The 25,062-nt window shown below is 46.6% G+C and overlaps 1 protein-coding gene and 1 long non-coding RNA gene across 7 annotated transcripts in view; one reads left to right on the top strand and one right to left on the bottom strand.

The window, feature by feature from the left end:
• The window catches only part of CASZ1 (castor zinc finger 1), a 161,982-nt gene extending 136,920 nt beyond the window's left edge, over positions 1-25,062 (top strand). For 5 of the 6 annotated variants that reach the window (XM_017744020.1, XM_017744021.1, XM_017744019.1 and 2 more), the window contains 12 exons: positions 73-941; positions 2,857-2,998; positions 4,173-4,236; positions 6,813-6,961; positions 9,983-10,105; positions 10,662-10,997; positions 11,741-11,939; positions 12,458-12,629; positions 14,479-14,627; positions 16,480-16,714; positions 18,101-18,394; positions 21,672-25,062. In XM_017744020.1, coding sequence (XP_017599509.1) covers positions 73-941; positions 2,857-2,998; positions 4,173-4,236; positions 6,813-6,961; positions 9,983-10,105; positions 10,662-10,997; positions 11,741-11,939; positions 12,458-12,629; positions 14,479-14,627; positions 16,480-16,714; positions 18,101-18,394; positions 21,672-22,927 — 3,988 coding nt within the window. In that variant the 3' untranslated portion in view covers positions 22,928-25,062. The remainder of the gene's footprint in view (positions 1-72; positions 942-2,856; positions 2,999-4,172; positions 4,237-6,812; positions 6,962-9,982; positions 10,106-10,661; positions 10,998-11,740; positions 11,940-12,457; positions 12,630-14,478; positions 14,628-16,479; positions 16,715-18,100; positions 18,395-21,671) is intronic. The other variant, XM_017744023.1, reaches the window with a different exon arrangement.
• On the bottom strand, positions 2,965-18,046 carry LOC108449073. The gene is made up of 3 exons (XR_001865175.1): positions 17,823-18,046; positions 5,602-5,733; positions 2,965-3,065 (listed from the first exon to the last, which is right to left on the bottom strand). It is a non-coding gene; the product is annotated as an uncharacterized LOC108449073 (long non-coding RNA).

Below are 25,062 nucleotides of genomic sequence, written 5' to 3' on the forward strand. Positions count from 1 at the left end.
TGTCCTAGAGGGAGGCAGGACACAGCAGCTCTGCCTACACAGCCAACCACCCTCTTCTCGATGTCCTTGCAGGAGACCTGGGTGTACATTCACCTTCAAGAACAAGTGTGACATTGAGAAGCACAAGAGCTACCACATCAAAGATGATGCCTATGCCAAGGATGGCTTCAAGAAGTTCTACAAGTACGAGGAATGCAAGTATGAGGGCTGTGTCTACAGCAAGGCCACCAACCACTTCCATTGCATAAGGGCAGGCTGTGGCTTCACCTTCACCTCCACCAGCCAGATGACTTCCCATAAACGCAAACACGAGCGCCGGCACATCCGGAGCTCAGGAGTGTTGGGCCTGCCTGCCTCACTCCTGGGCTCCAAGGATAACGAGCAAGAGGAGTCCAGTAACGATGACCTTATTGACTTCTCTGCCATGAGCTCCAAGAACTCCAGCCTGAGTGCCTCCCCAACCAGTCAACAGTCTTCCGTTTCTCTCATCGTCCCAGCTGTACCCTCCTCTGCGGCTGAGCTTGCTTCCTCACAGGCCACCAAGTCTGCCAACAGCATGACACCAGCCACAAAGATCTCTGGCCTGCTTTCCCAGGCTCTTCCCAGCAATATACCCTTGGCCCTGGCACTCTCCAACTCAGCCCTTCCTGGAACAGCTGGATCCTTCTTTCCCATCATCCCTAGTCGGGTCTCTACACCACTTCCTGCCAGCTCGGCTAATCTGATGACTGCTGGTTCTTCTGGCACCAATCCAACATCATCTGCTCCTACAGATTCCTCATCCCAGGCAGTTTCAGGATCTGGTGATCCAGTGGCTACTTCTTCTCCTGCTCCAGCAGCCTCTATAATGGAAAGGATCTCTGCTAGCAAGGGATTAATCTCTCCTATGATGGCCAGGCTGGCAGCAGCTGCACTCAAGCCCTCTGTGGCACTTGAAGCAGGTGAGTTACCTCATCAGTTGTGATAGCGGTGGGAGGCAGAGCAGTGCCTGATGACTTGGAGGAGAGTGAATGAGAAGCCACCCAGTTGTCCATGGGACTGCAGTTGGGGAGGGGGTAGTAAAAGGAAATAAATGGGAGAATAAATTTGGTTTTATCTAATTAACCCTTACAGAGGGCAGTCTTGGCATGGTTTTCTGTGGAACCTGGCTATACCCACGTGGCCAGAAGAGAGGCAAGAAACATCTTTGCCCATGAAAGGAGTAGGCTCTTACCAGAGCTGAAGAGTGTTGCCATGTGTAATTGTCTATAGGCTGAAAAGAGAGAGGCACTGTATTGCAAATGGAAATGAAAAAAAAATACTTTAGCCAGTACTTGCAGACTCTACTTAGACTGTATCGAGCTTTAGCTGGGCCTGGTGTTGAAGGTCCTGTAGCCCATGGCCAGTTGTTTTCTGAGCTGGGGAGCTGTTCTGTGCTTCAGCTTTGTTGTCCCAGCTGTGGGTTTGGGGATAGTGTTGGTACAGTCTACAAATGGGACCTTCCTTTTGGTCAGTTCCTGCAAGCTGTGTTCCCCTCTCCCTGCGCTACCTGAGGGGTAAAAGATGGGAAGTCCCCTGGGGCAGCCCAGAGCTCTTCCTGCTGCCACCTAGACCCGAGGCAGGTCATAGCTCAATCCCAGCCCTGACAGATGGATGTGGGGTTCCCACGACAGCACAGGGAACCTCCCCAGTCTGCTGAACATCAGCTCATGGTGGGCAGCAAGGGGCCGTGAAGGGGAGGCTGTGCCTGGCAGCACCCCAAGGCACTGGGCTGTCCCCAGGCTCCTTCCTGGGGTGTGGAAAGCCCGGAGCCCATGGGACTGGGAGCACTTGCTGATGGCCCCATCTTCCCAAGAGCAAACGGGGGAGTAGAAGGAAGTGATCTGATTAAAGAGGGAGGGGAACTTTCACATACTTTTAAAATTATTGTTTGAAAAATTGTTTCCTAAAGCAGAGAAAGGTCATTGAGGGAACTATTTTCCTTTATTTTTTAATAAAATGCCACTTGCTGTCTGAGAAGCAGCTCGCCGTCAGCTGTACTGCCGGAGGGTAAATTAATATTTTAGTCACTTGGGGATTGTGGAAAAAAGCTCTGCAGACATGTTCCTGTCAGCAACTTTTTTCCCCTCCTTTTTTCTTTGCTGTTTTTCCTAATTTTTTTTTCTTTAATTTGTTCTCCTTCCTGCCTCCCCCACCCCTTCCTCTTTTCCTCTCTTCCTTCAATCTGAATTCTTCTTCCATGGGCTCGGCACTAAACCTCCTCCCTAAAAAGAAGCACTCCCCCTTTTTGTGGGGACACGGAGAAGGCAGTGGCAGGAGGTCGCGCAGTTTGAAGCGGTCCCGTTGCTGTCACCTTCGATAGTCCCGGCAGGGCAGATGCTCCTGCTGGGCAGGCGCAGTGTCGGGCCAGCGCTGTCTCTACGGCAACGCTGGGATTGGGGACGAGGAAGGGGGCTTGACTAGCAGTCGAAAGCTGCCACATTGCCTCAGCATTAACAGAGTCTTTAATAAACGCTTAAGAGGCAGCCCCGCAAATTAGTTATGACAGTTTGTGCAGAGAATCAGGTCTCCCCCACGCTCCTTCCGCCCTTCTCCTTTAAAGGGCCCATAGCCTGGACAACTTTGACATAATTTTGCAATAATTATCACTTGAAGAATTTCCACACTGGAGTGGACGTCAGAACCCATCATGTCAACTTGGCAGTAAACGCTGACCAGCAATCCCAGTACTTCCCTCCCCCCCCACTTTTTCTTTGCTTTTTCCATTTAGGCACTGAGGCCAATGATTTAACTTACTTATTTGCCATTGTAACCTCATTTTAGACCCACGCTTTTAATTTATTTTTAGCATTTAATTTCGATGTCTTTCTTGAGCAGGGAATGGACAAGCAGCACCTCCCGGACGGTTCAATCCAGTCCAGGTGAAGCAGGAGCCTGCGGAGGCCATGGGACCGTCATCTGCCACCAGTCAGGACCCCTTGCAGGAGCACAGCTTGGACCTGAGCATCAAGGACCATGGGTGAGAGAAGTGGGCGGGCAGACACGCTCAACCCTTCCCAGCATCAGGCTTTGGGCAGTTTCCATACCTGTAATTCAAGAGCACAGAGCATGTTGGTGAAAGGCAGTTTCACAGTGGTTGAGTTGGACACCCCAAAACTGGAGGCAGGCAGGCTCACTCTGCTCCCCATCAAGTGTATGTTCTCCAGATGGCTTTTTGGGTTCACAGGCACCTACTGACTCTTCAACAAGAGCTTCACCTCTTGTGCTCCCTTCTGAAGGTCGAGCCACTGGCAAAGCTATTTTCACTTAGTCCTCTTGTCATCAGTTGCTGATTGAAGCTGCCCCAGTGCCACACCTCAGCACACTCTTAGCAGCAGCATTTGCAGTGCTGTAGTCTGTTGAACCAGGGCTAAGAGAAGCACATTCCAGAGAAACTGGACACACAAAACAGCTGGGTGTCAGGCTAACTCCTCTCTGGATCTGGCATAGGCTGGTCTGTAGTTATGGTGATGGTTGTGCAGATGTGAATGCATCTATTTCAAAGCATGTGTCCCACTTGCCCAGCATCTCTACTGAGAACAGGAGTGTTTGGGGATTGTGCTGTGTGGAAAAAGTGCAGAGGAGCTGATTCTGGGGAAAAGTTAGCTCCACTGTGACCTTTGTACCCATTCCTGTCCATACCTTATTTAAACTAAGCCTCCCTTTTGGAGTCCAGCACTTGGAGCCAACTGCAGAGATCCTAAGGCTGGCTTTCAGTGCAGGATTGATTGCCTTGCCTTCCTTATTGCCCAGGGGACCCATATCCCTGGCAGTATGAGCCTTCATCAACATCCCCCTTGCTTTTGTGGTATTTTTGTGATATTTCTGAAAGTTCTAACGGGGGATGAAGGGGTAAAACCTGGGGGAGGTCATGAGTTAGCAAATGAAGTGTGATGGAGTGAACACTGGGGGAAGAGGTCTGGGCCATTTAGTAGTTGAAAGAACTAAATTCTGCAGACCTGGGACCCTCTTTCTCTCCCTCTTGGCTATCACAAGTAAGTGAGTTTGGCCTGCCCAAGAGAGGGTTGGCATCATTCTTTTCCTCTGGATATAGTAGGTGAGGAGCGAGGCAGCTTGAAGGGAGAAGGATTAATCTCAGCGCTCACAGTCCCTGTGCACATCTTAACTAAACCCTGTTGGTTTGTGTGTTTCAGTAATGAATCAAATGGCCACACAGTCTCGGCAAATTCATCTCTTTTATCCTCGCTTATGAATAAGGTAAGAGCCATCCATCAAACGCCTTTCATTCCCCCCACCAAGAGAAATTAAAGCTGCGATAGCGAGCAAGGGGGGGAAGAGATGCGTTTGTTTTTTAATGTTTTGCCTCTAATAAGATGAGTTTGTACCATTTAAATTTTGAGACCATTTTTCATCGGGTATAATTTCAGAGCCACTGCTTACGAATTAATTTAATGAACTGGCTGAAGAAATATATTGCAGCCTCTGACACCTTTTTTCTTCCCATCCTTTCTAGACAGAGGAGGGCTCCAAAAGATCTCTTTTCTTTTCTTTTTCTTTTTTTTGTTTGTTTGGTTTTTGTTTGTTTGTGATTTTTTGTTGGGGTTTTGGGGGGTTTTGGGTTTTTTTGTTTTGTTTTGTTTTTGTTTCCAGAACCTGGCAACTTCTCTCTCTCTCCTCTTTTATAGTTACTCATTTTGTTTACTTACTTAAAAACGTTTTCCTTCATTTGGGGAGAGAGAGAATAATCTGTTTTTATGAAAGAGAAGAAAAAATTAGAAGTTTTAAGCCAAAATCATCAATTTCTGTCTTTCTGGTGTGAGTAATAGTGTCTAACAGAGTCCCCTTTACTGTGTTCTAGAATATTTATTTTAGATAATGCACATTTTCTTTTTCCTTACTTTTTCCTTAAATTATACATCATCTCAAATATATATTTCTCTTTCACATGATAAATTCTACTGTACCAAGATTAATTTTGTGGCTGTATACAACTGCAGTAGAGATCAGGGCACCCTTTGAGCCATGCTTTAATATTCTGCTATGTGATAGGTTTTACAGGCATAGCTATTGCCACCCCCTTGGCTCTGGGCGTTACATGCATCAAGGCCATATAACCCTCAAGAGAGGGCAAAGTGACTTTGCCTGGTAATCTCCCACCTCCTTTCTTTCTTACCACTGTTTTCCTCTGTGTTACTTAATTTTTGCATTTATCTTTATGTCACTTTTCTTCTCCATTGGCTCTCTGTTACACTGGGGTTTTGATTTTCCCTTTTAAACTTGATTTCTTATTTGTTCCTTTGTATTGTCCCTTTAGTGTTTCCAAATACACAGGTCTTTCTTTAGTGAGCAAATGTATTTAGTAACTCTGCTCTCTGGGGTCACGAGTCGTTCTGAAGGTCCCAGATCAGGGAAATGCTCTTTCAATGGAGACTTCACTTGAAAATCTCCAGGATAATAATATGTGGTTTAAATATATGTTTAGAGAAAATCATTTCTTTGTGTGCAGTCTGACATAAGGTTCTTTCAGTTGTGCAAAGCAAATGTAGCACAGTTGCAAACTAGGAGTCAGGTTAAAGGAATGGGATTAACCAATGAGATAAACCAGCAAAGCGTAGAACCTACCATGTGTGTGATTGATGGAACCAAGACCAAAGATTGCAGAGTCAAGCTCAGTCTGCTCAGGAACACATCACACTTGCTTCTTCCTCTTGCTGCACACAATTTCTGTCCATGGGGGAATCCTTCATTGTTTTTCTAGGAAAAAGAACCCTTTACAGAAATGGAATTACCAGTGGAAACGCACAACCTGAATTTCTGATTGCAGCCATAAAGAGTTGCAGTCTCCACACAGCAGCAGGGGCTTTACCTTCAGGGGGCATTTAGAGAGCCTCAAATAACCAGGATTCCTGTAGCCTATTGCAGTTTATTTAGGGGGCTGTCAGTCTTAATTAACTGATATTTTTAAAGGGCTTTGAGACCCTCAAGTGGGTGGAGTTTTCAGTGCAATTATTGGGCCTGATCCTGCATTTTATTCATGCTGTGAAACTCTCTGTTGTTACTGGAGGTAATTGAGAGCACAACAGAGAAAGGAAGAGTCTAGGAAATTGTACATTTATTCTGAAAAAAATTTTTCCCTCTAGGCAGGCTTGAGTAACTTCATTTTTCTATCCTGCACATCATACACCTGGATTTCTAAACCTTCTCTGTGTAGATTCTATTTGAAGCCTTTCATGCAATGCAGATTGTGAGTCCAAGTCCTGCTTCATGAAAGATGTTTCCATTTAGCACAGAAAAGTGACATGATTTTATATTGAAGTTAATAAGAATTTTCCAGGAACTTGAGACAGAATTTTTCCTCAGTTGAATGAAATTTTCATCCTTCCACCCTCTCACATACCTGATAGTCACTTTAAAGGAGACATCCTTGTGGCTGGGATAAGATGACTGAATAAACTAGAGCTTACCAGTTCTACCACCAGCAATTTGTAGGAGCTACAGAGAGCTATTACAGTTGAAGTCCACACACCTTTTCCATAGTCAAATAGGGATGTCTCTCTTCACCTCAGTTTCCTCTTGAATAAAGTAGACATGATGCTTCATTACTTTAACAAGACCTATGAATATTCAGTGGACACCTGAGTGCTTTATGATAGTTGGGTGGAAGATGCAGTAGAGTGAGGTGTTACTAAGTTTTGCTGATGCAGCTGGAGCAGCCTGCACAGACTTTTTGTCTTGTCTTTTAATCTTTGAAGACACTTCTCTCTGTGGGACAGTCCTGAGGGTGTCGGTGTCTGTGTGCTGGGCTTGATGCAGTGTCTATGTTCTTGTTCCAGATGTCCAAGACCAGTGCCAGCCTTGGCCACCGGACTGAAGGCGAAGGCAGCCAGGCTGGGGCTGGGGAGCCAACCCAGTACTTGGGCAAGGCAGTGAAGGCACTTGTCCAAGAGAAGCTCTCTGAGCCATGGAAGATGTACCTGCGCCGGTAAGGAGGGCATGGAACTCGGAATAAAGGGAAAAGTGCTTCCTTTGCAAAGTGTCTGACTCGCTGTTCACCCTCAACACAGAGTTTTGTTGAATGTAAAGGCCTAATTCTGTCAGACACCGATCACCTGGAGCACACTTAGCCCTTGGCTGTAGCTACCTGCACCAGGTGTTAATGTCTGGTAAGAAATACCTGCCCACGTAGAATTATTTTGCAAAGGGATCTTGAGAACCAAATACAAGCACAGATCTTCATGTAGTTCTGTTATCCTGGACTTCTGCGAGTCCAGGGGACCCAGTGCAGTTGTGCTCTTAGCACTGGACCTGTGTGAGACCATGGCCAGTTACTACACGCAGGTCATTGGAGCCTTACATGCTTCCTGTGGCATTTCCTCTGAGCAGGCTGCTGAAACAAAACAAATTTTGGGGATGTAGAGGCATGGGAACAAGTAAAGGGGTATGGGAGCTGGGATGATTTCTGCTGCTTTTGCTGTAGGAAAGGAGACTCAAAAAGAAAATGGAACAGATAAAAAGCTCACCCACGTACAGACACATGCACATACATGCCCAGACAGACACGTGCTTTGAGCACACACAGATATACCCAGGCAGACACACAGGTTTGTGCTCTGACACAGAGAGTCACCTCCAAATGCCAGCGGACACTTTATAAATCACAGGCTTTAATGGAGAAAACTAGAAAATCTTCTAGTCCCTCAGCCCCTGGCTGGTGTGAGATCCTTTCCTGAAGTCTATTTGCATTTTGTCCAGTCTGGTTGTAATTCTGCCAGGCAGTGTGGCTATTTTCTTGTTTCTGGGAGCATTATTCCACCACCTAGTAAGTTTCAATGTCACAACTTTTTCCATGGTATGCTGCCTGAATTTCCCTTTTTGTAGCTTTGTTGCAGCTCTGTTTATATCCCCTTGAACCACAGCACATCATTCCTCTCTGCAGCTGGAGTTCAGCCCCTTCAGACATTCACAGACTCTCAGCATTCCATTTAACCAGGCTTACTTACTTCCTTTAATCTGACTCTGGATTAGTCCCTTCTGCCTGCGGGTCCTGTTGCTTTCTTGTTGTTCCCTGGATGGTGCAGAATTGCCCCCCATGACAGAACAAGCTTCCTGCTCCCAAATAGGCAGCTCACAATTTGTTTGTATCTATACAGAGTCATGTAGAGTACCATGTTTATCGTCCGCTGTGACACAGAATTGCTTTTAATGTTGTTTGGTGAGTCCCCAGTGTATAAAACACCTCCCACACCCAGGTGTATTTCTTGTGTGTTTCCAAACATGATTCTCCTGTTCTGAACGTTCTCCCTTGTCTTGCCAGACCTCTCTGTGCTCTTTTTCTCCTCTTGCACTGGTATTTCCACCTCCTCCCAGTTTAGTATCTTTGTGAATTTCATAAACACGCTGTTTACTCCTAGATTACTAATGAAGATGTTAAATAAACATCAGACTAACCCAAGTCCTCCTCTCAGCACTCATTGCCTCCTCCTCCCAGCTCGGTGTGGTGCTGGTTGTCATCAGCCTTCATTTATGGTCCCTCAGCCAGTTTCAAGCCGTGAGGTGGCATGACATCCAGGCCAATTGGAATTAATTCCAAGCATATGCAAGACTGAATCAAATGCTTTACTAAAATCCAAATATATTGCATCCCTTCATCCACTAATTTTGTAATTCTATCAAAACAAGCAATTACATTTGTCTGGCAAGATTTATTCTTTATAATCCTGATGCTGTTTATTGCTCATGGTTCCTTTATCCTCTAGATGTTTAATGATTTTCTCCTCCCTCTTAATATTTGTTCCATTACTTTACTGGAAGGAGAAGTTAAGGCCAGAGGTATGATAATTGCCGAAGATGACTTGTCTTTTTTTTCTCTGAAAGAACCAGTACCTTGACTGTTTAATTTTTATTTTTTTTCCAGTTATGTAGTACCTCCCACTTCTCTATGGCTTAAAAACCAGCAAATGGTAATGTAATCAGTTGGGGAGTTAATTTCCATTGCACTTCAGGACATACATCACCCAGACTGACTGATTTGTGCATTTTTATATTGTTTGAATGAGTCCCCTTATCTGCTCTTCTAGAAGGTCTTCACTTCATCCCAAATTCTCTGCTTTGTCTTTAGTTTTTTTCATCCCAAGCAAGTTTTATTATGCAGCCATTTTTGATTCATCACCTCTCTTTTTGTGGGGGGCCTTCTTTCTAGGTTCGACACTTCTCATCTCTGATAAAACAGCCCCTTTAGTTTGCAATAACTTGGTTTCTTTTCCCTTACCACACAATTACTTTCCTTCCTCTTCTCCCTGTAAGCCACAACTGACAGCACATATTGTATATCCACAGACCTTCCTTCTCCAGTACAAGTTTTTCCTCTTTCCTTTACCCTCCCATTGGTGAGAGGTCCCTCCTGGGACCATACAGGCTGCTGTTTGTTTCTTGCTTTCCTGCTCATCAGAGCAACTGTAGTTTGTTGAGCCTTAATTATGCAAGATTCCCTTGTTAAGTTTCAAATCCTTCCTGCCAGTGAGTCTTACTTGTTTTCTTGATTCCCTGTGATTCTGGAGTTTCCTGAAATCACATGCATTTGTGCTGCACTTACTCAGTCCAGAGAATCTCAGCAGTGGGTGAGCAGTGACACCACGCTGAGCTGGTTTTGTCCTCTTGGCCATTTGCTCCAAGATGACACAAGCCATATCTTGGATAATGTGGTGGGTTTTGCTCTGGGGTTTGCATGTCAGGGTTGTTGTTCTGTACATCAGGGATGGTGCTGTGCAGTATTTCTGCAGTCCAGGCTGTAGTTGCCACATAGGTGATGCTTCATCTTTCCCATCTGTGGGATACCCTCCCGTCCAGGGCAGGGGGTGGGCGGATTCTGGATCTAGGTTCCCTGGAATGCCTCTTGTTTGTGGGAATGCTAATAGAGTTGAAAAACACAGAAAAAAATGTCTGTTCCAACTCCACTTCTCTCCTGAGGCCTTCCCTAAGACGTCTACTTGTCTGTTTTGGCCAGGTTTGGCACCAAGGATTTCTGTGATGCCCAGTGTGACTTTCTCCATAAGGTGCATTTCCACTGTGTGGTGGAGGAATGCGGAGCCCTCTTCAGCACCCTGGATGGAGCCATTAAGCACGCCAAGTAAGTAGGAGAGCAGGAGGCTTGGGAAGCTTGAGAGAGCTCTACAATGCACACTACAGTTCAAGACCACCCCAAGTTCCTTTTAAAGGCAATAGAACGTCCAAGTAAAGAATGAGTAAGGCCTTCAGTGGCCATTCACGTGCCTGAGTCTGAAGGGGTTATAGGGAAGGAGATGTTGCAAATTTTAAGATAGATCTGTTAGCAGAGTTGGTCTCTCCTGTTGGATGGTTCCCTGTGTTTCACTGCAGGAAATTACTGGCTTCTCCCAACAGCCCTGAGAAGCTGCCCCACAGCTGATCTCAGTGGCTGCAGCGATTCTTGCGTTTCTCTGATTTTAACATGGTTTGGCACCTGTCTCCACCCATCCTAATGAATTCCCTTCTCTTCATAGATGGGTTAGGAGGGCCCTAAATCTTAACTCAAAGTCTCCAGAGCCCCTTTTAGGATTTATCAACACCAATTTGTTTACAGGCTTCTGCCACATTCTTGTTGATGTTTAATCAAATTACATGAAATGGTCAAGAATTTATGTCTGAATTAATATGATGTTTTGCAGTTTTCACTTCCGAACTGAGGGTGGAACTGTGAAAAGCAACTCTGAGTCTCCCTTCTCAACTGCTACTGAGAATAAGGCTTCACTGGCCCCTTCGTCACCATCTGCTCCTTCTGCCACCATGGCCAGTGCTCCTGCCCTTGACGTGCCCACTCCAAATCCAGCTGCTGTGCCCTCTGCCCCCACACTACTTGCTTGGAAGCAGCTGGCTTCAACCATACCCCAGATGCCTCAGATCCCAGCATCAGTGCCTAACCTGGCAGCTTCACCCTTGGCAACGACTTCCCTGGAGAATGCCAAGCCTCAGGTCAAACCTGGATTTCTCCAGTTCCAGGAGAAGTAAGTTTTAGCTGCCGTTTGCCTCCTTCTATCCTCCCCAGCCTTGCAGTCCGCTCTGTACCTCTCCTCAGAGCTGCAGTACTACACTTCTGTTCACCCACTGACAAACCTGTCTAGAGAGTAGTCTGGGCTTGACCTCACAGAAAAGGTACTTCTGTAAAGTCTAGGAAATGCTTTAAGATTTTTGAGTGCATCTAAGAGCACTTTTGGGCATGAGTTTAGAAGATAAATGAACTTGCTCATCTATCACTGATCCGTGTTTTATCCCTTGCAAGAGCTGTGCAGAAATACAGGTGTCTTTGCAGTGTTTTTGACAATGAAGGGTTATTGGGCCAGAAATTCATGGACTGAGTGGGGGGTGGAAGGTACCAAACCCATTTAGCTGATGAGACCGGCAGTGCTGGTTTTGTCAGATCAGGGGAAGCCCTGGCATCCTGCAGTGGCCACACCCAAGAGTTGTGTTTCCTTTGAACTTTAAATTGGAAAAGTGGTCCTCAAAGACTACAGAACCCACTGTGCATTGCTGTGTTCTAATAATCCTAATCAAGAAAGTGCAGTAGCTGGGTGGAACTGCACTAATGTTGCCAGCTTCAATTTCCCTGAAGAGGAAGGTGGCTATGGGAAATCTGTGGGCCACGTTTGGAACAGAGGCTTCAGCTGGGCTCCCCTTGAATTAAATTTTGGCAAAGAAACAAATGTGTGCAATGAGTGAAGGTGATGATTGGGTTTTGGATGTATTCCAGTGATCCCTGCTTGGCAACAGACTGCAAGTACGCCAACAAATTCCACTTCCACTGTCTCTTTGGAAACTGCAAGTATGTGTGCAAAACCTCTGGCAAAGCAGAATCCCACTGCCTGGACCACATCAACCCCAACAATAATCTGGTGAATGTGCGAGACCAGTTTGCTTACTACTCCCTGCAGTGTCTCTGTCCAAACCAGGTAAGAGCCATTCCAGAGCAGTGTTCTGGCAGGAGCTGGAAGAAGGAGATGAAGGATCAAGGAGACTGACAGGAAGTGAGGCTGTGTGTGGCATTCTTGGCATTACTACAGAGCCATGAAAGTCATAATTACTTAGTCTGGAAGAACGTTTGGTTTCTATCAAATGGGAAATAGTGATGCTTTTGTGTTTCTTTGACTTGGGTGAAGTGGACAAGGGAACTAGAATGATCTGAGAGACACAGGATGAAATAGAGTAAAAATCTGTGATGAATCCAGGAAAAGCCATGAGTAAGGTTTAGGATATTTCAGCGTAGTGTATTACAGAGTACACAACAGCAATGCAAAAAGACTCGAGAGGGAACAAGGTGCATGGCAGGTTGTGGAAGATAAAATGGGATCTGGGGTATCAGTGCAGGCCTCTCTTGACACCTCAGAAGGGACACCATGTGTAGCAGGCAAGTGAGAGTGCATTTGGTTTAGACCTGCCTAAAGCACCATGCCTGTGTGCTCCCTTCTAGCACTGTGAATTCCGGATGCGAGGGCATTACCACTGTCTGCGTCCTGGCTGCTACTTCGTGACTAACATCACCACCAAGCTGCCCTGGCATGTGAAAAAACATGAGAAGGCAGAGAGAAGGGCAGCCAACGGCTTCAAGTATTTTACCAAGCGGGAAGAATGTGGCAGACTAGGTGAGTTTTGTTCCCTTTCTCATGTGGTGCATCCTGTGTCCAGGCCAAGAATGCCATAAGTTAGAACCTGCAAGTTACGCTTAAGAGGTAATTAAATCACTAAACAAGAAAGGCAACAAAACATAAAAGTAGTTCCTCTGGGTGCTGTTCCCTCCCACTGCAGGAAAACAGCCACAGTAGCCAGAGCAAAACTTCTCAGCTTTGAATACATAAAGAATTTGTACCCACATGGAAGCTTGTTTGTAGTAACCAGGGTAATGAGTGTCAACACACCACAGCCAGTACCTACCTAGGTCCTGTTTACACGTGGCAGTAGATTCAGCAGTTGCTGTTATTTACTCACCTTTTGGTGTTTCAGGTGATAGCAGGGGCTAGACAAAGCAGCCAGTGATACGTGACACCAGCCCCCAGGGATGCCCTGGCAACAGGCGAGCCCTCACCTGCCCTTTGTGATAGTGTTCCAGTCCCGCAGCACTGTTTGTTCCCAGTCCCAGAGCACAGGGATGGGGAGGGCGGGCAAGCTGGGGAAAATGGGACCTAAACAAACACACTTTTGGCCTGTACATGAAACGCTGGCTGTCAGCTCCACATGAGCTGGGTGAGTCAGGAGCTGTTTGGTTTTGGGAGGGATGAGGTACATGCATCCAGCAGTGTGTACATTTGCCTGTAGGCTGGCCCTGCTGCGCAGTAGACACACATTTAGCCAGCACCCTGCATTTGGCTGCATAGATAGAGGCAGTGTGGTGGGATGGTGTAGGCGTGTATGGTTATACCAACATGTGGATTCATTTCTACATCTCTGTACATCCCTGGGGTTTATGTTGGGTATCTATAGATAGCAGGTGCAGAAAGCACTGGCCTGTTTTGAGGCCTGTGAATGTTTCTGAACAAACATACACGATAGATTTTTTTTTTTAATGTATTTTTCTGTGTGTATAATTATATAAGTGTGTATGACTGGGGAGAGGGAGGTGAAGCATATATAAGTAAAGGTGGATGGGTGTATATAGGTAAGTAAAAGTGAGCCTGTAGGTCTCTACCTCTGTATCTGAGGGGATGGCCAAGGGAGGATGGGAAACAGCAGATCCTGATCATTGATGCAGCTGTGTTTGAACTATGACAAGCCATTGTTTATCAGTGGCACAGTGTGGCTGTTTGGGATTGTCTGTTAATGTTACATGCACTCCTGGCACACGCTGTGGCCACAAGGAGCAGAACGTGTGAAGTGCTGTATGCCAGAACCCATATGAATTGCTTGTTGTTCAGTAGCTGCCCCTATTACACAACAGTTTTGGAGTGGCAAGAAACACTTCCTGGCTCATTCCTGTCTGACCAGAGTGCACACACTGTCCAGAGCTAGAGCTGCTATGAGACTTCTTTTCTGGGAGCACATTTAGAGGGGAAAGAAAAAGAACTTTTCATTTCTAATCTAATTATGAGCATGTATTTTTGATTGTAACTTCTGTGATACAGCTAAATGTCCTGGTTTTGTTCTCTTTGTAAAAGAAAAGGCACTAGCTAAGACTGAAGAGCATTAGGCACTACTAGGTATAATGGCAATGTTCCTTCCTTTATAATGGCACAGAGAGAGATGGGACTAGGCTCAGGCTCATGTCTTAAATCTCTGTATGCTGTAATCCTCTCTTCCAGTTGCTCAGCAGGCAGTAGATCATGGGTTTGGGTTTTTTTCATTCAAGACTGTTCCTGATTAACCCATGACCACTGATAATGTTTAGTCCATCAGAAATCCACATGGACAGCAGCCTTGTCCTGTCCGATCATCTTCCCTCTGGTCCCATTCCCTCTCAGTACCCTCATGTGTGACATAAAATGGTTTTTGTGTCTGCAGGTTGCAAATACAACCAGGTGAACAGCCACTTCCACTGCATCCGAGAGGGCTGCCAATTCTCCTTCCTGCTCAAGCACCAAATGACATCCCATGCCAGGAAGCACATGAGAAGGATGCTGGGGAAGAACTTTGATCGTGTTCCTACTCAGGTAACTCCTTGTTATTGAAGCTGTAGATCCACTTGCAGTGCTGGCCCCTTTGGTTGCAGGGCTGCTGCAGTGCCAGGACTCTTGTACACAGACTCTAAGGGATGTCAAAGCTCTGGCAGATGTTACTGGGAGGTGAGAGTACACCCAAGGTAGCTTTACCTGGCTGAACTTACACCAGATGAATAAAGATGATGAAGCATAGATTGCAAAGCATTGCTTAGTGCAAACAGCTTTTCCTTGTAAATTATGTAGAAAAAAATTGAGAAGAATAACACAAAAATACTCGTATTTACAACTTGCACTCTCTCCCAGCTCTTTCAGTATATACAATTGGCTTAATAAAATTAATGTGCTTAGGATATGGGAGAATTGAACATGCTGGTTTAAAGCAAACATTTCCTGTTGCATATAAATAATTATTTGCTCCTTTCACCTAGGATGGGAGAAATACCAATCTTGAAATTTCTCTTCCCTTATTGATGTGGATTTAGTTGGGGCATTCCCTCTCCTCTCTCAGGAAGTAGCAGTGATGCAGTTTCTGCTTTACTAACATGGAGAGCAACTGGTAGATTAGGTTTGTCTGTTTCCTGAAGAAATGGAAGAGTTTCAGCTGCAGCACTGAGCTGCTGCTCCAAAGGACAGCATCCCTGCTACCTCTCACTCATTTTTACTCTTTAGTTGTTTTAGCTTCCATTGACTTGATAGATGAAACAAGCTGTCTTTATTTAAATGCCTGTGGCTGATCTGACCCTAAGAACATCATCTGGTTTATGGAAAACAAAAAGGACCATCTGTGGAAGCAAGATGAGAACCCTCTTTCATTCCACAACATGGGAATGAAAGGTCCCTGTTAGTTATTAAGTACAGTCAATAAGTGAACTGTTCAAGTCTAGTGCTGTTGGATGTAATGAGTTCACAGATGCCAAGGAACTGGTGTTGCTGTTGTGGCAGCTTTTGGTCTTAAATAAAAAGTTTTATGTTCAAGAATCAAACTTAGGAAGATTTAACAAATAAATTTGTCTTCACTACTCTTTGTCATATGCTGAGTCTTAACCCTAAGAATTCTAGTGCACACTGGGCAGAAAATGCTATGTTTGACCTCCATCTTCTTTCCCTGGCAATCCTGTGCCACTTAGCAATAACAAATAGGAGTAGTGCCTGAGCAATCCTGGGAGCATGCAGCACTTGTCCTGATCTACTGCTGTGTTCAGCCCATGGAGCAGCACAGCAAACTGAGGGTGAAACCACGGCTCACAGCATGTGTGTGGCAAAGCTGACCAGATCGCTGGACTCCCAGTGCCTTCTGAATTGAAATAAAACCTCCGGTTTCTGCCATGCCTTAGTGCTCTGTAGGCAGTTCATGGTGTGTCTGACCTACCCATGGACCTGTCCAGGCCACTGCAGCTGCATGTGACCACCACCCACACGTGTGGCCCTGGTGTCAGTCCGTGTTCGCCCTGCAGGGTCTCAGTACTGACACGACTCAGGCGTGTTTCCAGCGTCTGACTGCAGCAGGGCCTACACAGTGAGGGGGAAATGCCAACATTAACACCTCCTCTTTGTGAATGCATCAGAATCCACACACCAGGATGCTGGTGCCAAGATTAACACTCCCAGCTCCCGAGTGCAGCACAATTCACATACCAGGATGCATGTGCCAGGTTTAATGCTCTGAGCTCCTAGTGCAGGAGGATTCACGCTCCTGGCCCCAGTGCCATGGGTTCTGCTCACAAGCATGTGTCAGCTATCCCTCATGAACTGTGGTGGAGGGAGATAAATGTGCAGACAGATGGTTTTGATCCTGGTATCTTGCTTTTGGTGTAAAAGTCCCTGTCTTGTTTTCCTGCTGCAGGTTATTGGCCACACTCCAAGAAACGAAAATCTCCCCCAGGTTGGTAGCATGGCACCCAGCCCAGCCTCATCAGGAACCCCAGCTTCCTTTCAGGGACCCCCAAGCATGATGGACACTGAAACAGAAGAGTACATGGATTATACTGGCTGTAGCCCTGGGGGTATCTCCTCTGAATCTTCCAATATGGACCGCAGCTGCTCCAGCACTCCAGTGGGCAATGAAAGTACATCAGCAGGTAAGGGAGAAGGGTGTGTGTGAAATGGATCATCAGTTGCCTGCTCTCCTGGGAGATAACTCATAAAAAGAAGCCAAGGGACAGTTGCACCTTAAAATACACACTGTGCCAACTTCAGTAGTGCCTCACACTAACCCAGCTCTCTCCAGCACCTGAGAGAAGAGGTCCATCAAAATAGACACCTCGAGCATCCAGGAAACTAGCAGCATATCTTTTTCCTCCCATGAAGAGAGGTTTTTATCCTGGGTCTTGGAGTTGGGTCTGTTTTAATAGCTGATTAAAAAAAAAAAGTTAGAAAAAAAGAGCTGTGGGCTTCTGTACTTGGCATTTCCTCTGGTACCTTTTTGTATTTCCTCAAGCAGCATCCGAAGTCAGGCACTTTCCTGAACTGGTAAAGTACAACAGCAGATATGACATACACAGGGGATAAAACCTATCACATCTTCAGAAAGCAGCTCACTGAGCTCCCTTCCTCACCCAAAAATTCTTGTTCCACTTTGTGCAGTTGCACAGAGGAGACCCCCTTCATCTCCTCTTCAGGGAAGTAAGTTTCTGCCCTGTTTGCCAGGATAATGCAGAGCCATCTCCCCCTGCCCTGCATTGCAGGGTCAGCTTGTCAGGAGTCAGATACCTGGTAGGAATTCTGCCATCATATAGTGATGACCAGTGATCTCTCAGCTGTCTTTCCCAGTGTTAAGTGGGATATTCTGCATAGGCTGCCTCAGTTTGCTTTAATTCCATACACATTTTCCTAGTTTTCTTTCCCACCCCAGATAAAGGCTATCACAAGCACAGTCATACGTTGTAGGAGCGCTGCTGGGTCATGGCACTGGCCCCACGGCATCAGGGCACCTGCAGAGGGTTCTGGTGGGGCAGTGGGTCCTGGCACTCTCTTCTGTGTCAGTAGTGGCCCAAGTGCTAGGAAATGCCCCCACTGCTCTCCAGGTAGGGAGCAGCTCCGCCCGCCCCAAGTGCCAGAGCACCCTTACAGCTGTTAATTGAAGCAGGCACGAACCCTGTAGATGAACAAGGACCAGAAAGACCAAATGAATTGGGAAGTCCTGCCTGAAAGCCTGTGTCTCTTCCCCCATACATAAAGCCAGCTTACCTCCTGCAGAGACAACTCTCCTCTTCCTAGTGCTGTCAATTCCTCACCTTCTGTTTCTTCTCTGTTGCAGTTCTGTTTCATACATTTGTGAATGTAGTTTCCATTTTCATCATATTGCTTCTGCTCCTGGATTCTCATTTCAGTTCTTTTGTTTCTTGTTTTGTTGTTTTTTGGTTTTTTGTTTTTTTGTTTTTTTTTTTTTGTTTTTTGTTTGTTTTGTTGTGGTTTTTTTTTTTTTTTTTCTTTTTTTCTGGTTTTTTTCTCTCCACATTCTCCAGGCTGCCTGGTTCCTTCTACTGCTACTGCTGCTGCCGATGATGCAACCCACACTGCACCACAACCTCCACCACCATCTCTGCCTCCATCTTTCTCACAAGCCCTGCTTAGGTCTCCCCTTCCCACCCTCCCCTATCTCTTCTCTCCATCTTGTCTCTCATACTCCTTGCTCAGTGCCACTCTGGGAGCCAGCAGAGGCATTGTCATGCCTGCCGCCAGCACCGCTGGGTTTTCGCCCATCATTGCCACTCCAACTCCAGTAAAAAGTGACGTTCCCTTAGTGCAGGATGCAGCAGGTAACACTTCTTTGCTTTCTCTCCATGTCCTGTGCCCAGCTCCGTCCCCACTCACCCTGCCCACGTTTTTTTTTCTCTGCACCTTTGGGTCGGTAGAGCAGCAAAGATCACTCTGTGCCTTATCTAATGTTACCCAAGGGCCCATCCATGCCTGCTCCTTTTCCCTGCTGACACAGTAACCACAGCCAAGGGGAACCAAACCACAGCAAATCATTCATAGACATTTGGATGGATACCTGAGAGCAACTGCCACCAATTCCTAACTATGAGAAAAACCTAACAAAATCCACAGTTAAAATGCATTTGCAGTGTCTTGATAATGTCAGAGTGGCCACAGAGCAAACTTTTGCTCATGTGGCATTGATGGGACTTGGACTTCTTGGTTAGATCTTCCAGGCCACCCAAGCCAGTGCCTGCCATAGTGTGCTGCACAGATCTCAGCAGATGAATGTCTGATGAGGTACCCAGGTCCTGTGTTTCAATTGATCTTGCAAACTTCATATGAAGCCACAAAGTTCAGGGGTGCCTTCCCAGGATGAGGAATGAAGTACAGGCAGTGTCACATGATGACATCATCAGACAGGTCGAGCTGTTTCTCACACTCGTTATTTATATCTGCTCTAATCAGCTGCAGAAAATACAGATAGATTTCAGTTTTAAGCTGTCATGATTCCCATGTGTAACTAAGATCAGAGATGTCTCAGGCTGGGGATTCTCATTCCATCTGGGAATGGTTTTTAGGGTGTGCCTCAGTTTTGGCTTCTTCTCCCAACTCCTAGCTCTTTTCTAGTTAATTAAGGACATCTTTGTGCTTAAAGTTCACACTTATAAGGCTTCTGGCAGCCTACAAATATCCCAGTCATTCTTCCTGCCAGTTTTAGTAATACATAAATCCAAGGTCAATGGTTGGGAGTATGGCTGGAGGACCAACTTCACGGGTTTCCAACTCCAGTTCATAGGTTTTTCTCAAGGGACTTGGCAGGAGAAAGATCCTTGCCTTGTCCAGAGGAGTGTGTGCCAATTAACAAAATTCACAAGAAACTCTATCTTTGCTTCTTTTTAAACTGAATTGCATGCAGCCTGAAACATCTTAACCTTGTGCTGTGCTTCCTCTAATCAAATATTTCTAAGTGTCTTTTGGTTTTACTTTGGTATAGCTTGGTGAATGCTCACATTATTAGTGGTTAAAGAAATAAGCTTAAGGAGAACACTTACCATTGAGATTTGGTGGGGATCACATCCACTGAGGCTTGTAATCTTCCATGGGGTGCAGGGACTGAACGTTGGCAAAGGAGGAGAGTGCACCAAGGTGTCATCTCCCTTCATTATGCCTTACTCCAAAACTTTGCCTGTATGAGAAAACGGAATTGGTTTTTAACTAAAGTTTTAAGCACATCTGTTCCAACTATTTTAAAAGCTGTGTAGATACAGTGTTTTAAACAGGTGATACTTAAATTCTACTTATTTCCCATCCAGAGTCTTTTCTCTAAAATGGATTATCCCATATTCCCGTCCAAAGACAGACAATATGAGCATTAATTAATTAAAGCTAAGGGACTTGATGGTTTGGCTGTAATTTTTTTAAAAGGAGTTAATCTGGACAGCAGTGACTTGTGCAGGCACCACTGCACTTACATGAGTCGGCTGGGAGTGGAGAACTGGATTTTACAATACCAGATGTTTAGGGGGGAGCAGAGAGTAAATTGGTCACAGATTCTGTAGTTAAGAGCCTGCCAATTTCAAATCTCCAGTGACAAAGTTATTCTTTCACTGGTAGCTGGTTAAATCAGCCTTAGCGTGCAGTTTCCACCAGCTCCATGTCACTCAGATGGTCTCACCATGGATGACCTAAGCTGGTATCCTGATTCACAGTCTGAGCACAAGAGCCATTAACAAATGGTGTAGAAAAACCTTTCGTTCTTTGCTTATCCCACAACCTGTACAGCCCAGCCATGTGGGAGAGGAGGTTCCTGCCACCACTCCCATTGGCTTGTGTGGGAGGTTTCCTTCAGTGGTCACCACCTTCTCTTGAAGGGCTGTCACTGAAGGGTCATCGCCTGTAATACCTATGCACCCACCAGAAAGGAAGTAGTTCTACACCACTCAAACAGATGACTGTCCCTTCAGTCTCCCAGACAAGGATGCAAACTGCTCTGGGTTCTCAGGCCCCAGGCACTGTATGTCACAAATCGTGCCTCTTCTAAGAAGATGGCAGTTTCAGCATGAAGAGAGGCAAAAAAAAAAAAGTATGTGTTAGTTGCAAGCTATAATTTCTAATTACACTCACAGTTCTGCACCTGGTAAGAAATTCTTGCCTCCAACCTTGTCTGTGCTGCATGTTGATACTGGAGATTGTGGGTTGATTCTGGAAACAGCAAGCAAAGAAGAAAAAAAGTTAATAGATACATTGAGGTCGAGTCCTTGATGTCAGTGTGATCCTAGGGGACACGAGCACTAGCCAGTTATGCTGGCCCTGTGAATCAGAGTGGAAGATAGATGAGGGATCTTTATTTATACTAGGGGCATCATGTAATTTTTGAGACCCAAGGGAATGCTGCAGAACTGGTATTTTCTCTCAGAGTCCACTGGCTAGTGATGATGAGAATTAGCCCCATTGAACATCTGTCCATCTGTCTTTCTAAGTGCACTCATTGTAATATGTAGGCTCGTTACAGTGAGGGATGTTGCAGTCTCCTGGCCAAAGTCCATCCTGTTTCTATAAATTACACCCCCCTGTTGCAGTTTTAATCACGCATGGGATCTTCCTTCACTTCCTGCCTGTCCTTGGCAATTGTACTGTATTTACAAGAGCCTGGATAGGGGAAAACTGCACACATACAAGCTTTTAGCACACTGCAACTCTTTACCACCCCAGTGAACTACAGTACCACACCTCAGTCCTTGGACTGGAACAAGCCAGCTCCTCCCTGTTAAAGTCTGATTTGAGGAAAACGGGACTAGAGATTAGTTAAGCAGCAAGAGAAACTGTGAAAGTAGCAAACCAGAGAAGCAACAGTTAACATTTGGACAAGATCAGGTTTGCCAGAGCAGCAATCAGAGGCAAAGCAGGATATGCTGAAAATTGAGGAAGTGATGTCCAGCAGGCATCAGCTAACCCAGGATCCTGGAGTTCAGGCTCACTTAGAGCTCGAGGGATGAGCTGCGGGGTGGGAACGGTTGCAGCATTGGGACTTGGCAAATACAGAGCTTCCCAGGATGGCTGGGAGATGGAGAGACCTGGCTGTCAGCAACACCGCTCTGCACTTTCTCTCCTCAGGGAACACCATCACTATGCCAACTGCCTCGGGGGCCAAAAAGCGTTTCTGGATTATTGAGGACATGTCCCCATTTGGCAAGCGCCGCAAGACCGCGTCCTCACGCAAGATGCTGGATGAAGGGATGATGCTGGAGGGATTTCGGCGCTATGACCTCTACGAGGACTGCAAGGACTCCAGCTGCCAGTTCTCTCTCAAGGTTACCCACTACCACTGCACACGGGAGAACTGTGGCTACAAGTTCTGTGGCCGTACCCACATGTATAAGCATGCCCAGCACCACGACCGTGTTGACAACCTAGTATTGGATGATTTCAAACGCTTCAAGTCTTCACTGAGTTGTAACTTCCCAGACTGTCAGTTCTCTGGCAATAGCACACACTTCCACTGTCTGCGCTGCGGCTTCCGCTGCACTGACAGCACCAAGGTGACAGCCCACCGCAAGCACCACGGCAAGCAGGACGTCATCAGCGCCGCCGGCTTCTGCCAGTTCAGCTCGAGCGTGGACTGCGAGGTGCCTGACTGCAAGTACAAACTCAAATGCTCCCACTTCCACTGCACCTACCCCGGCTGCAAACACACAGTGGTGGGGATGTCACAGATGGACTCGCACAAGCGCAAACACGAGAAGCAGGAGCGAGGGGAGCTGCCTGCCATCTCTCCCGGCCCCGAGGGCCTTGCCCACTCCACTCTTGAGTATGATATCCAGAACTCTTCCATCAACCTGGACAGTTCCCTCAACCTCAGCACTGACAACAACAGCTCCCTCTTCTTCCTGCAGAATGCAGCTGGTGTGGGCCTCAATGACTCACTGGACCTCAGCAAGAAGCAGGCAGAAGTCACCGAGGGCCCTTCCCCAAGCAGAGCCGGGGCCGCGCCACAGGAGAGGAACGCTGGGGCATCTGGCTCTGGTGATGTGGAGGATGAGGATGACTCTTCCCAAGAGGATGAAGAGGATGATGAGGAGGAGATGAATGAAGAAGAGGAGGATGATGAAGAGGAGGATGACGATGATGATGAGGAGGAGGATGAGGAGGAGGAAGACCTGAACACAGATTCTGAAGAATCACTGCCAGACCCTGAAGGCCTGGCCACTAAAGAAGATGGAGAACCAGAGGAGGGTGCTTCTTCCACAGACCATGGCGATGCTTCCAGGCCACAGGGCGAGCCAGCCCTCACTCCAGCCCCGACTCCTGCTTCTGCTCCAGCTCCGCCTGCTGCCTCAGCCTCCACCATTGCTCCAGCAGCTTCTCCTTAATCTTAGAGGCAACAGCTGCAGTGGTTTGGTTTTTCTCTTACACAGAATTACTAAGAGAACCCCATGTGAGGCGAGAACAAAGATGGGGATGGCAAATGAAAAACAAACTCGGTGCCACAAATGAGAGAGAGGAAGGAAGGAAACCCCTGCTCTTCACCAGGCCCCATAAGAGATCGACTCGCAGCAGGACTGGTGCTGCATCACTCCATTCTACAGATCCCGGAACAAGGGGGCAGGATGCAGCAAAAAATACCCTTTATACAGACATGAACCCTGAGGATACCTGCTGCTTTTCCTTGCTCCCTGCATGGTGCGTGGGGCCTGTGCCCATCTGGGGACCCTTTGTTATGGGTGGGGCTCTATCCCCCCAATTTTCTTTCTGGGTTTTATTTTTCCATGTTTTCAGTTGTACGATAATAATAATAATCTCCACTTCTTGGAGGGGGGTGGGTGGGAACAAGAGGTAATGAATTTTAGAAATATATATTTGTGTGTGTGTCTCTATATAATGTACACACACACACATATATAAAATTAAAGGAATTGGTGTCACAAAGACAAGTAGCTCAGCTTTTGCCAGTGGGAAGGAGGGGGTGAGGAGTGTGCTCTCTCTCTCCGCCCTTCCCCCTTCTTTCTCCAGCATTAAATGAATGGCATCAGACAGCCAGGGTGGGAGTGGGTATTTATTGTCACATAAATGAGGATGCATTAATGAATGAGCAGGGGTGGGAATGGGACACTCCTCTGTTCTTCCAGATCCTTTTTGCTGTTAATGATAATAATTTTGAATGCTATTTATATTGTAAAACTTTCTCAGTCTACACTTTCTCTGTAGGACACCTCTCCTCATCCCTGCTGTTCTGACTGTAGGGATTTAGCTGAAGTAACCTGGGAAGAACACAGCAGGCAGTTTAAAGGGTCTGTCACACTGGAGGACTGGGGTTACTCTGCCATCCAGTTCCATCTCATCCCAACCCGTATGTGCTTCCTCTCTGCTGAGGGTGAGGCGTTTTTGTGGTGCTTCAGTATCCCCATCTCAGGAGGCTCTGAGCTGCCCCTGCCCCATGGTGCAGCACAGGGAGCACCAAGCTTGCACAGGAGCATCCTGGTCACTAAAGCAGCCTTGAGAACGTGCCCTGCTCTGCCCCAGGCAGTCAGACCTGGACAGGTCCCAGTCCCCAAGCCCTGGTCCCCAGCCCTGCACTGCAGACATGCCAGTCTGTGACTGCATGGATGGACACAGATCTTGCACTGCTGCCCAGGGAGGAGAAGGCAGGACACGCTCTGAGCCCATGGTGGGGTGTCCTGCTCAGCTCTGGGGTGGGGAGGGGGACACCCCTGTTCTGCAGCACCCCTGGACCTATACTGCCTAGTCCTGGGTTTTGCAGTTACACATCCTGCTGCACCCCCACAGCCCAGAGACCCCAGCGCTGGGGAGGTGCCACCCAAGAATTGCTGCAGGTCTGGGCCATCCTGACATATTTTGATGAGTAGGGCTGAGGGCTTGGGCACTGCATAAGCAAATGCAACCAGACTGTGTTGAGACCTGCCACCTCCAGCAGCTTGGGCTTTCCCCTGGTTCCAAGCTCTTCCCTGCTATCTTTTCCTGGCCTGATCTGGGAACACACACTACAGGACACTGTCCCGGACTCTGGCAGGTGAGACAGTAGCTGTTTGACCCCAAATCCTTGCTTGAGCCTGAGAGGGCTTGTCTACACACACCAGGGCACCAGAAGGACTAGTATGAATTAATTCTGATAGTTATTTTGGTGCCAGTTTTAAGTATACCAGAATAGTCTGAGCTTTGTCCTTTTTTTAAAAAAAAAAAAATCTTTTTTTCCAATACCATGCAGGCACCCTCTCCCCTCCTCAGCTCCCTGAGCACTTCAGCTCTAAGGGATCCCCAGGATTTATTGTCATCCGGAACAGATAAAGGCCTCAAGAAGTTTAGGTTTCTTCCTTTTTTTTTTTTTTGTTATTTCCCTAAGGAACTGGTGCAGATCAGGTCTGATTTATAAACAAGCAGCTCAGCTGTGTAAATGTGGGGACTGAATGTTCAGCTAATGTTTCAAAAGGAAAGGAAAAAAAAAAAGTTGTACAGTATTTTTCCTGTAAAGGTTATTACTATATATAGA

Source organism: Corvus brachyrhynchos, unplaced genomic scaffold (assembly GCF_000691975.1).
Source record: "Corvus brachyrhynchos isolate BGI_N302 unplaced genomic scaffold, ASM69197v1 scaffold68, whole genome shotgun sequence".
Taxonomy (NCBI): domain Eukaryota; kingdom Metazoa; phylum Chordata; class Aves; order Passeriformes; family Corvidae; genus Corvus; species Corvus brachyrhynchos.